The sequence below is a fragment of the Arachis ipaensis genome, chromosome B05, assembly GCF_000816755.2.
Source record: "Arachis ipaensis cultivar K30076 chromosome B05, Araip1.1, whole genome shotgun sequence".
Classification (NCBI taxonomy): Eukaryota; Viridiplantae; Streptophyta; class Magnoliopsida; order Fabales; family Fabaceae; genus Arachis; species Arachis ipaensis.
Window position 1 is genome coordinate 15,023,944 of NC_029789.2, and position 12,542 is coordinate 15,036,485.

General features: G+C 37.0%; 2 protein-coding genes across 2 annotated transcripts; both read right to left on the reverse strand.

Moving 5' to 3' along the window:
* On the reverse strand, positions 721 to 5,756 carry LOC107643054 (phosphatidylserine decarboxylase proenzyme 1, mitochondrial). The gene is made up of 12 exons (XM_016346598.2): positions 5,458 to 5,756; positions 5,273 to 5,361; positions 5,098 to 5,151; positions 4,911 to 4,976; positions 4,517 to 4,577; positions 4,240 to 4,349; positions 3,897 to 4,147; positions 3,161 to 3,267; positions 2,155 to 2,222; positions 1,651 to 1,728; positions 1,365 to 1,493; positions 721 to 1,155 (listed from the first exon to the last, which is right to left on the reverse strand). Exons 1-12 carry the CDS (start codon positions 5,606 to 5,608, stop codon positions 994 to 996), a joined length of 1,326 nt encoding a protein of 441 aa, XP_016202084.1. The 5' UTR covers positions 5,609 to 5,756; the 3' UTR covers positions 721 to 993.
* On the reverse strand, positions 9,881 to 10,809 carry LOC107640230. The gene is made up of 2 exons (XM_016343772.1): positions 10,044 to 10,809; positions 9,881 to 9,957 (listed from the first exon to the last, which is right to left on the reverse strand). The coding sequence occupies exons 1-2, from the start codon at positions 10,807 to 10,809 to the stop codon at positions 9,881 to 9,883; spliced, it is 843 nt and encodes a 280-aa protein (XP_016199258.1).

Below are 12,542 nucleotides of genomic sequence, written 5' to 3' on the forward strand. Positions count from 1 at the left end.
GTAAAAATATATTTTTTTTTTTTTACCTTTTTAATGTTTTTGATATATTTTTTTATGGTATACTTAATCAATGTCTTTAAAACACAGATAGCAAAACCCTTGGGTAAATATTGAATTATGAGGTATGTCGTGTGTGGCTGGCTCAGGCCTTAGTGGCTAATTTTGATGTGGTGTGTTGCCGTTCCAGGAACAAAGTTTTGATGTAAAGGCACGGATGATGACAATGAAATATTAAAATTAGGCAGCAACGATTTAATGGACTTTGGATTTATCACAAGTTTTCTTTTGAAGTGACTCTTGAGTCACGAGAGCTTCATTACATATAGGATCAGTTCAATTTTAAATGCTAATGCCAAAATTTCCAGGGGTTTTGTTTTGTCACCCGATTATGAACTCGATGGCTTTGTCCAGTTTTTACTATTATAATTCGACATTGTGTCTCTTGCCGAAATTTTGATGGATTTTACTCATATCAGTTACATAAGGAAAATATTTGGCTTTGCTTTTGGATGATTTATTTATTTTGATAGGGCAGTGGGAATTAAGCTCCATCTAACACCACCACTTGCGCTTCACAAATGCCTCAGATAAACAAGTTATTGATTGTACACAGATTTTAGACCCAAATATATGTGGGCATATTTGTCATAGTTTGAGAGTTGAGAAATTTTGGGCATCATCTAGATATGAAAAAACTTTCTTGTGCTTCGTGGAACTGTGAAAACCTTGGCCATGAAAAACTTCAATTTCTTTTCACGTATTTGTCTCAAAAGTCAAAACTGTTGATATAACTTGTGCTATACTTAATTACAGAGGATCCGTGCAAAGAATCGATTAACCTTCTCTTCAAAATAGAGATCTCTCAAATCTCAATTTCGGAAATTAACAGTGTCACGGATTGGATATGGAACACATCCAAACGTGGCACGATTATCCTTCTCTTCAAAATGGAGTTGATTAATTAATATAATCAAATGCACAAAAGTTAGCTTGTTATGAAGTATGCCACCTCCCTAGAGCCTCACCAACACGAATTCTATCCCCAGGTTTGACACAGAATTTGAATTCCTCTGATGAATTGTCCTCGTGGACAAGTTTTGGAATCGGAGCTTGAAAAACAAGAACAACTGTCGATCCCATGTTGAAAGCAGCAAACTGAGAATAAAAAAAGCAATGAACTACATTATACCAAATCTATCTAATAGCTCTCAATTCACAAGGAGTGCAAGTGCCATAAATAAAAAGGATCAAAATTCAAAAGCACCTCTCTAAATCTGTCTACTTATATAAAATTTGCAGTTCAATGCTATTTAAGTTTGACACATGCGCATAAATTCTAAGAGACAATTAGATCAACTACTAACCTCGTCACCTTTCTTGAGCATCCTACCAATACTTTCACTTTCACTTACGTAAACCCGTTCGTCAGGAGGCTCTGAAGGTAGCAACTTCTTTTTTGGCTTGTTAGTATGAAGTTCGGGCTCAATGAAAAGCTGCCAATTTAATGAAGAAATCCAGTCAATAACAGGACAATAGTAACAGAAAACCCAAACACTTTCTAACATATTCTTGGTAATTAACTTGCAGGAAGTTGCTCATTGTAATGGAATGTTATACTATTATTACATCCTTAAGGAACTATAGACACACCTCAATTGATCCAATATTTGTGGCACCAATTGCAGCAAGTGCCATAAACCCTTCCTGCCAGAGACCTTCAAGAACAACCTGACCATTTTATAGAGAGTAAAGAGACAGTTGGTGACCAATCATACCGTAACTCAGAGTGAAGGTGGTTACTCATGGTTAGATTGTTAGAAGAGCATAGTAAATAAAATGGGCAAATGACAAAATTAGGAAAATTCCAAAAGTTTATATGGAGTAATGAAATACACATAAATATCACATCGGACCTCCCTAGAACAAAACAATAATTTGTTACTGCTATAGAAAGAGTGCCTCACACTCCCAGACCAACTGGAACAGCTCCTAGCTTCTTTGTCCCCATAAAGAATATTTTCATTTTCAAGAGTAAGTCTTTCCACATAAAGTTAATAGGTCAATGTGCTTAATTGGCACGAATAAGTAGGTGAAAATGTGGGGTGAGATTAAGGTATAAAGTTCCAAGTTCAATTTAAATTAGATATAAATTACCCTCTCATTCTCAATATAGAGGTTTCTGATTGTTCTTGTAGCTCTTTCATTCAATGGATAAAGACGGCCTGCAAAATAAGTAACAAACAAATAATTTAATAACAAACTAATTATTAATAAATTAGTGCACCACATGGTAACCAACAAATGCAAAACTTGAAAATCAACAATACTACTACATTATGTTTGCTTCCTAGTTCCAATATTTTACACATTGAAGAGATAATTTTCATTTGCAGAGCTTATGGAAACATTAATCAAACATTAAGGTGGGAAAGTAAAATGATAAAGAAGGAAGAACAAATCGAAATGAAATGGCTCATATGCCTCAACAATCCTCTAGATGTTCACTTAGGCTGCATTAGTTTATAAGGGCAGGACACCGAAACATGGACAGAGACACAAAATTGTGTTTAGTAGGTGAGACATGGACAGAGACATTGTATCCTAGAACACTAAATTAGTGTATTTTGTGTCTTTTCTGACAAAAAGAACACTGACACTGAATGGCGATACAACTTATTTTTTTATTTTTTCTTTTATTATCGTTATCAAACTTTGCATAATTATATTTTTTTATCATTTTATGTTTTATTCTAAATTGTGTGAAGGAAAAAAAAAGTAAATTACTTTTTATTATTTGTTTTATCTTATATTCAGTTCACTACTAAACAAAATACAAAAACACTTATTTTTGTGTCTTTGTCTTTTGTGTCCTGTTTTCAGTATCTTGTCTTATTCTATTCTCAAAACCAAATGCAGCCTTAGGGTCTTTCACTTTGACACTCAGGGTGCAGGTGGCCATTTTCCTATTGGTCCATCCTAAGGTTGCTCCATTCCAAGCTAAAACAGATTAACACTAGGTCTTTCACTTTGACACTCAGGGTGCGGGTGGCCATTTTCCTATTGGTCCATCCTAAGGTTGCTCCATTCCAAGCTAAAACAGATTAACACTAGGTGTTATTCTCTAGTTGTTTGAATGTATGACATGCTTGAGATTGTTTACCAGAAAAATGTCTGCGAACAAGAATTTTCCAGTCAGCTGGGGAATGTATCCGATGGTAATCACCAGGCTTTAAGTAAATCACACAGTAAAAGAGACCTCTCTTTGGGCTGCAAAAGAAAATCTTTTGTTGTGTCAATCATTACCTTCTCTATTGTAGTAAAATAAATAGCAGATACATTGATTTTGGAGGTCCACAGAACATCAATACAGAACAGTCATATGCATTTGAGGTTGACATAGTAGCATTTTTGGTAACAGACCTAATATATCCCAAAATGAAATACGGGCCTCTGAACTGAGCAGGCAACACAGGCCTTTATGATTGTATGATAATAACAAGAACCATACAGACAGGAAGCACAATTAATATCTTGAAAAGACTAAACTATAGAAAAGAAAAAAGAAAAATTTTTCCCCTGAAAAAGGTTTTAAGCACTCTCACACTCCTCATCTTATGTCATCCAGTGGACCTGATTTCAGTTGCAGATATTGCTAAATCAGAAGTTTCTATTATTTGAAGAAATCCTTTAATGAAAACGAGGCATATATATCATGAATAGAGAATTAAGAGTTATAAACATGAAGGACATTTAGGATCCAATTTGAGTGGGATGTATAGAAAAATATATGAATCAGTGGTTTTATTCAACTGAATTCAATGAAAATTAGAACACATTTTACAATCATGTTAAGTTAAATATATATTCTGAGATATATAGGCAGAAGAAAAAATTACCATGATGATGTAGGGTCCCAGACCTTTGGAGAAGCGAATGAAATTCTCCACCATGATTTCTTGCTTTTCTCAGTTGTTGTCATTGATTCGCTCTGCTCCTCTTGCACCTCACTATCAGCTTTTGTTGGAAGGGAAGGGCTTGCACCAAGAAGAGAAAATACGGAGTATGAAAACCCTTTAACTTGTTCAATCATTCCCCCAGACCCCTTTAACTCCCCAAATCTTAAAACTGTACCATCCACAGGACTAACCTGAAGAAAATAGATTTGGCCTAATTGATTATGTATCAATACAAAATGGTATAAATGAAAACTTTTAATTTCAAATAGCTGTTACCAGTTACCAGACATAACGGATCGTCATCAATAGGCCTGGAACCTTCTTTCAAAGTGCGGACAAAAAATTCCTTTAAAGAGGCATACTTGTCTAGAGGCAAAGCAGCTTCTTCCAAATCTGACATGTCAACAGGAATTAGGATCATCTTTACACTAATTATCAGATAAATGTTTATCAAGAACAATTTGTGCCAGTTTCATTGCATGATAGCTATAGCAGCATATTATAACAAGAATAGCAAAAATATTCAGACAAATGGAAAAAGAAAAAAAAAATGATTGTACCCGAATGGAATGCCCGAGCCCAAGCTCTATAGACATGTGGCCTTAACCACACTGGGATTTCCTGAAAAATTTTGCTGAATATGTAAAGATCATATAATGATATAATACACAGTATATACAAGACTGTCTACAATATGCAGAACTTAAATCATTTAAATTCAATAAAGGCTATGAAAAGACACGCAACATAATTTATGTTCTTGTATTTTTTTTTTTTAAGATTTATTTTATTACACTTGTAATTACTCAGAAAGTTGTTTCTTCCCACCCTTACTAGCAGAAGCAATAGCACAGAAACAAAATTGTGCATATAATTGTAAAATACAGCTCACAACTCATTGAATATATATAATTAAGAAATAAGATACCGAAGGCATAAAAGTTGAGTTCTTACCAAGCTTGTCAGGAATCCCCAACATCTAGAAATTGAACGCAGAGGCAATAATCTCAAAAATGTCGCCTATTGATGACATAGCGCACATGTAAAATAACCAAAATTAAATAAATGCCTTGATACACATATTTATTTTCCCTTTCTAGGAAGATGGACAATAGCCAGAAAGCGAAAATTTCTACCTTACCTTTACATCAGGTTGGAATTCAATCTCAATTCCTTTATCACGCATCTCTTCAGTCTGGCACAAGGGTATGAAAACCATAATCCACAAATCAGATAATAGGAGTATTTAATCGAGCAAGAAGATAACACAAATGTAGAATCCAAAAGTGAAGCTAAACTTGTTAATAAGTGTGAACCTTCTTGTCATCATACATTCTACGGCCATGGAGAACACCAAGCATGAGAATGGTAGCTACTGTTGCACCAGGTACAAGATAAGAATCCCCTGCACATTCTCACAGCAATAAGCTCAAAGCTTAGGAGCTTACACTTCGTAACAAATCACAATAAAATTCAGATAGTTGAAGAAGCAATAACTAACCTTGAGAATTTCCACTTCCCCCATTGATGGAAGCTCGAGTTTGAGTAGTTTGAAACCTTTTTGCGAAGGAAGTGAAGGAAGAACGAGTGTGGTTAAGGAATCGAGTATGGCGAGGAAGCACAGGGAACCTGTGCGAAACCCTATATTTCATATTTGCGGTGAGTTGAGCTGAGCTGTGATGGTCTGTTTATGCTTCAACGACGGAACGCAGAGGGAAATGCTAAGTTGGCGGCGCTCATTGCTCTAATGCTCTAAGAGTCAATACCGCGGCAGAACAGAAGAGACATCATTATCTAAAAAATTTGATGGTTATCCATATTCACTCTGGAATTGCGTGTAATTTTTCTATTAACCACGAGAATTAAGGGGTAAATAACATTAATAAATCAAGTGTGTTTTAATATTATATGAAAGTCTCAAATCAAAACTCCTGCGTGTCTTTAAACATAAATTTATATAAATCGAATTCACCAAATTTGATTTAGTTTTTTGCTATTAAATCGAATCAATGCGAATTAGTATGATTATATATGATTGATTGTTATTTTAACCAAATAAATCGAATTGTATTGTTTCGATTTATGTTAAAAAAGTGGAACCAAATAAATCAAATCAGTTTTCATCTATTTATGCATAAATTAACAGATTCGATTTATTTGATTTTATTATTTTAACATAAATTGAAGTAATACTATTCGATTTATTTAGTTAGAATGACAATCAATCATAAATAAAATTAGGTGTATTTAATTAACATATAATTTTACTCGTTAAAATCACATTGATTCAATTTAGTACTGAAAAAACTAAATCAAATTTGTTTAATTTGATTTAAATAGATTTATGCTTAGGAATATACGAGTAACAAGATCTAAGTTTAAGTTTGACTTTAATAGGTTATAGTTAGAGTTTTTTAATTTAGATATGACGCCGTTGATGGAGTTATGCAGCGATATGGTGATTATTGGTGTTTAACGGATTTGTGACGACTGGGTAGCAGAAATCGGTGGCACCGATTGGTTGCAAGGAAATCAGAGGCACCGATTTCAGGTCGCGGAGGGTGCACAAGTCGGTGGCACCGATTTGCGTTCCTTGGCCACGCGTGACGCATGCAGTTCCCTCGGTTGCCCGTGACCCCCTTGCCACAAAAGAACCCCCTCATCCTATCCCTTTCACTCTCTTTCACTTTAGTTTCCCTCTCTTCAACACCCTCAACCGTATCCCTTTCACTCTCTTTCACTTTCGTCTCCCTCTCTTCAACACCCTCAACCCCACCTCAACCCCACTATATCCTTGCTGCACACCATTGTTGGACCACAACAGATTTTGAAAAGAATTCAAAGAAAATGCCAAGAAGACCAAAAATTAAAGAAATAAATCAACCAGAGCTTCACATTGTTAATTATCTTGGAGATCCAAATTATGTAAGTTTTTATTTTTTAATAATCTGATTTAATAATAATAATAGTGATAAATATTAAATTTAATTAGAAATATATATTGTAATAGCATTAAGTAGAGATTAATTAAATCATATATGTATGTATGATTTTATTATTAGGTGGTTAGAAATAGAAATTAAAATTGAAATTAATCATGTATGTATGTATGTATGTATGCATGTATGATTAGGTGGTTAGAAATAGAAATTAAAATCGAAATTAATTATGTATGTATGTATGTATGTATGTATGTATGTATGTATGTATGTATGTATGTATGTATGTATGTATGTATGGTATAGTATGGTATGGTAAGCTGTAAATAATTTTTTTTTAGTTAATGAACTAATGAAATCAGATCATGTACATGCTCTCCTAAAGTAGATTGTAGTTATTATTAGTAGTAGTAATTGAGTTTAATAATTTATTATAATTAATAATTAAAATTTAATAAATTATTTTATTTATGATCAATAATAAATGAATTTTAATTCATTAAAATTTAGAGAATAACTTAGTAGTAACTAAACGTAGATTAGTTAACTCCGTACTCAGAGAGAATGAGAGAAGGAGAGAGCGGGAGAGAGCGTTTGAGGGTGAAACACGGTGAAGAAGATGGCCATGTCATCGAAAGAGATAAGGGGGAGAGTGTGGGAGGGTTTGCATCAGGTGTGAAGGAGGGATCAAGTAAGGGCGACCTTAGTTCCAGGGTGACTTCCAAGATTTCGTTCCGTGACAAGGTTATTGGTTCTACGGTAGCCACAGGGATAAATCGGGCTGAAGCTCTAGATGAGGATTCCATGGCAGTGGTCACTGGAAAACAAGGAGATCATATGCCTCCAAGAGTTTGCTTCTCCGAAGAGGCTAGGAACATCCTTTCTGAACCATACAAGGAAGCAACTGTGATTAAGGTTCTTGGAAAAAACCTTAGTTACACGGCCATGTTTCACAAATTGAAAGGGGTATGGAGGATCACCGGTGGATATGAAATCTTGGATGTGGGTTTTGGGTACTTCCTCGTTAAATTTGATCGCATAGACGATCGAGAGAAGGTTTTACTAGGGGGGCCATGGATGATCTTCGGTCACTATATTGCGGTCAAGCCATGGACACCGGATTTTAAACCTTATGAGGACACTTTCGAGGAGACTATGGTTTGGATTCGAATCTCTGGTTTGAGCATATGGTACTATCAGGATAAAGCCATGATGAGAATCGCTTCTGCTGTGGGAAGACCAGTCAAGGTGGATCTGGCTACAAAGTTGGCGGAAAGGGGAAAATTTGCTCGGGCTTGCGTGCAAATTAATCTTGGTTTGCCGGTGGTCCGGAGTGTGATTGTCGATGAGTTTGAATATAAGGTGGAGTATGAATGCTTACACCTTATTTGTGACAAGTGCAATTGTTTCGGGCATCCAGCAACTGACTGCAGAATGACCCCAATAGATTCGGAAAGGGTGGATCGAAAGGAAACATCAGTGACCGAAACGGCGGCCCAGGTGGTGCAGCCACAGGAAGCCTCAAAAGAGAAAATTTTTGAATTTGGATGCAATCCCAAAGAGTCAGTGATAGTTGCAGAAATTGGGGTAAGATACTGAATATGATTGAAAGATTTTTGTATAACAGATTTACTGTGTATGTTTGGAATGAAATTATGCTGAAATTAGTTATAATGGTCATGTAACGATAATTGTGTTTTTGAGGATATAGTTATATTATACTGGGACTTATAGTGGAAACGTGATATTGTAGGGTTCAAGGATATTGCTGTGTGAACATTTAAAGCCGCCGGATTCATACAACCAAATTGTTGAGTCACACTTACGCGAGACAGGATTTTATTATGTTTCACAAATTAGATTTATTCCATGTCAGTCAGCAATGATTAATGCTCTGATTGAGAGATGGCGGCCTGAAACTCACACGTTTCACTTTCCAGTTGGTGAGTGTGCCGTGACCTTGGAGGATGTGGTGATGATTCTCGGTCTGCCGACAAATGGTCTTCCGGTAATAGGACCGACCATGAGTTGTTTTGAGGCATTGGAAGCCGAGTGCTTGCACCAATTTGGAGTTGCACCGAGGAAGACGGAATGTAGAGGGAGCTTTATAAAATTAACATGGTTTAGGGGTTTGAGAGATCGTATAGTGTTGAATGATGTTGAGCATATTCAGATGTATGTAAAGTGTCAAATAATGTTGTTATTTGGGACAGTTATGTTTGGAGATAAGGCGAGTTCAGCTGTTCATTGGAAATTTTTACCTTTGCTCCGTAACTTTCATCAGATCATACAGTTTAGTTGGGGTTCGGCATACCTGGCACACTTGTATAGATCATTGTGTAGGGCAACTCGTGTCGACTGCAAGAAGATGGACGGTCCGTTGGTACTCTTGCTCACTTGGGCTTGGATCCGGCTACCATTTCTAGCGCCTATTCCCGGCAATCCCCGAGTGTTTCCAATTGCAAACAGGTAAGTTTGATTAAAGTATGCATTGAAATGTATGATAGAAATTGTTTTATGTTTTTTACAAGATTAGTTAACTAATGAATTGTTCGATGGCAGGTGGCGTAGCTGGGACCGTGAAAACTATGCCTACCGAAATTCACCACAATCGCAACGACGCTGGCGTAGGTCAACTGCATACTCAACCCCACTTGGCATCTCCCGTACCTCAAATACTTCATTTTCTCTATCAAAACAACTAACCTGTATGTTACCCGATGCCCGTTGATTTGCATGCACCTTGGTGGTCACCATCTCAAAGAACACAAGTCCAGCATTTATTCGGGCTTCAGCTTCAGCTCTTTTCCTAGTGAACAACTCATTCAGTCTGTAAAATGTAGCCTTAACAAGCGCAGTCACCGGGAGATTCCGTGCACCCTTTAAGACGGAGTTGATGCACTCCACAAGATTGGTGGTCATATGACCCCATCGGTATCCACCATCAAATGCCAAAGCATACTGCTCACGTGGGATCCGATCAAGTCAGTTGGTGTAAGCCTCACCCCGTTCCTTTAATCGTTCATAGCGCATCTGGTACTCCCTGATCGTCCTCGAGTATCCTATGAAAAACATTCAGTCAACAATGAACACCATTCTATTTGATCGTACTGACAATAAATTCAAAGTTCATTGTATTTAAACTTACCAATATTGACTATGAGCTTCTGTAAGTAAGGTGCCTTGAACTTCCTCAAGAAGTTGGATTCAATATGTCGGATACAAAACATATGGAACGCTCTAGGAGGAGACCAAGCCCCATTACTTCTCTCAATAGCTGACTTAATAGAATCGTGTCGATCAGAGATGAGTCCCACACCATCACATGTCACCACATGTTGACGCAAGTTACTCAGGAAAAAGTACCATGCGTCAGAAGTCTCTCCCTCCACTATGGCGAATGCAATAGGCACGATGTTGTTATTACCATCTTGTGAGACTGCAACCAATAAACAACCCTTGTATTTTCCATACAAATGAGTCCCGTCCACCTGCACCACTGGCTTGCAGTGTCTAAAGGCCCTTATACAAGGGTAATAACTCCAAAAGACTCTATGCAGTACACGTATATCAGGAACCAAATCATCCCCCTGGTAAGCAGGCATTGTTTCGAAGTGAACTACTGCTGATGGCTCCTTGTGACACATGGCCTCAAACCATATGGGCAAAGCTTCATACGATGCCTCCCAACCTCCAAAAATTGATTCCACCGCCTGTTGCTTTGCTAACCAAGCCTTGCGATAATTGATGGTGTAGTTAAACTTTGACTGGACTTCAGCAATTACTGATTTTACCTTTATAGACGGGTCAGCCTCTACCAATGGCTTAATTGCTTCTGCAATTGTCTTCGAATCCAGCTTCGAATGGTCTTGAGAAATAGTAGACCTTGTACACGTGTGACTTCCGTTGTACATCCTTATCTCTCAACAGTACTTCTTCTGCATTTTGGTAACCCTGATCAACCAGTCACAACCATTACCATATTCTGTACATTTGGCATAGAATGTCGTTGGTTCCGACTCATATACCCGATAGTCTACACCTCTCCGGATGGTATAATTTTTCATTGCCTTGATTACTGCCTCCCTTGAACTGAATTCCATCCCCACTGTGAACTCACCGTCCGCCACAACAGGAAGCACTGCATACATCAAAAATAATAAATCCTTTATTGTGTACTTAGCAATAAATCATTTATTACAACTCAATTAATAAACACACTTTACCATGTAAGATCATAATAGTCTTCTTTGTCGCTATTCTATCTACGTAAAGAACATCTAAATATAACTCATAACAAAGAACTATTAATTAATAAAAAAACCAAATGCTATGCTCACAAATGACTATCCACATATCACATATATTACTTATCTGACATAATGATCTGCTACTTAAGAGTTTCATACAGCTATCTAGCTTTACGCACCTGGATTCATATATTGCGGAAACTCCGGTGCGTGCATAGCCTCCAAATCCAACGACCGCATGAAAGAAGGCTCCTGAAACGGATGCGGGTTTGCTAGTGCATCTGCAACTGCCGCCACATCTGCATTCATGTCGCCGCCAGCTTCATCTTCGTGTTCACCTGGACCAACGATCTCATAGTTACTTTCAAATTCATCCTCACTTTCACTATTATAATCTTCCAACACAATGTTGCGGTCCGCTTCAGATTGCTCAAACTCAACATACAACTCGATATAAGACATTCGGTGGCGATTTTCCATATACATTGAAAACATTTCATGCATACTCGCTTCATCCGTCACGTACTTGGTCTGAAATTGAACGAACCCACCAAACACAGATAAAGGATACCTGTACAAAATACAGGATACTCTCCTAGATCTTTGAGAATCTATCTTTTCACAAATCACACCTTTCAATTCCTCAAACGACAACGTGAACGGAATAATAACATCTACTGGATTTTCACACACAAATTGAACTCCTTCATATGTTTGCAACAAAATCTGCCCATAACAATAAATCTTCAACACAACTCTATCATCCATATCAGTATACATACTTGCCTATTTTCACACTCATTTAAATTTTTTCTGCAAGAATGACGGAGAAGAATAAAAGGAGAGGAGGAAGAACATCAGCTTAGACGGAGACCAGAGACGAAGAAATGAAGCTTCTATGATGTTTTCTTCATTTTATTTAAGCAGTTACGGCAAATCGGACCCACCGACCGCGTTCCACACAAATCGCTCGCTCCGATTGGTGCACTGTCGTATTAAAAAAAATATTTTTCACGCCCGAAATCGGTGGGACCGATTACTATGTTATAAAATAGGACTCCTACAAATCGGTGGGTCCGATTTGGTATCTCCATCTTACACAAATCGGTGGGACCGATTTGTGTTCTTCATCTCTCTTCCACAAGTGGGACCGATTTGTGTTCCCTCTTCTCTCTCCTTGAAATCGGTCCCACCGATTTTTTCCCCCCTAATTTCTTAAAATAACGCCGTCATAACCGTATAATTTTTCCCAAATGATCATAATGAAGCATTACTCACAACACTAAATCATATTAAAAAAAATCAGCCCTTATAGTTATACGGAAGGAATTTTAGAAGGAGAAAAAAAAAGGATTTTAGAGGATATTTTAATAAAACATAAAGTAAATACCATTATA

What these genes read in the sequence shown, in the direction of transcription:
- LOC107643054 (XM_016346598.2), bottom strand. Translation starts at nt 5,608, where the DNA reads ATGAAATATAGGGTTTCGCACAGGTTCCCTGTGCTTCCTCGCCATACT. An exon ending in GGGAAGTGGAAATTCTCAAG is followed by an intron (nt 5,362 to 5,457) that starts GTTAGTTATTGC and finishes GAGAATGTGCAG; the next exon opens with GGGATTCTTATCTTGTACCT. An exon ending in TGCTCAAGAAAGGTGACGAG is followed by an intron (nt 1,156 to 1,364) that starts GTTAGTAGTTGA and finishes TTTTATTCTCAG; the next exon opens with TTTGCTGCTTTCAACATGGG.
- LOC107640230 (XM_016343772.1), bottom strand. Translation starts at nt 10,809, where the DNA reads ATGTACAACGGAAGTCACACGTGTACAAGGTCTACTATTTCTCAAGAC. An exon ending in GAAGCTCATAGTCAATATTG is followed by an intron (nt 9,958 to 10,043) that starts GTAAGTTTAAAT and finishes TGTTTTTCATAG; the next exon opens with GATACTCGAGGACGATCAGG.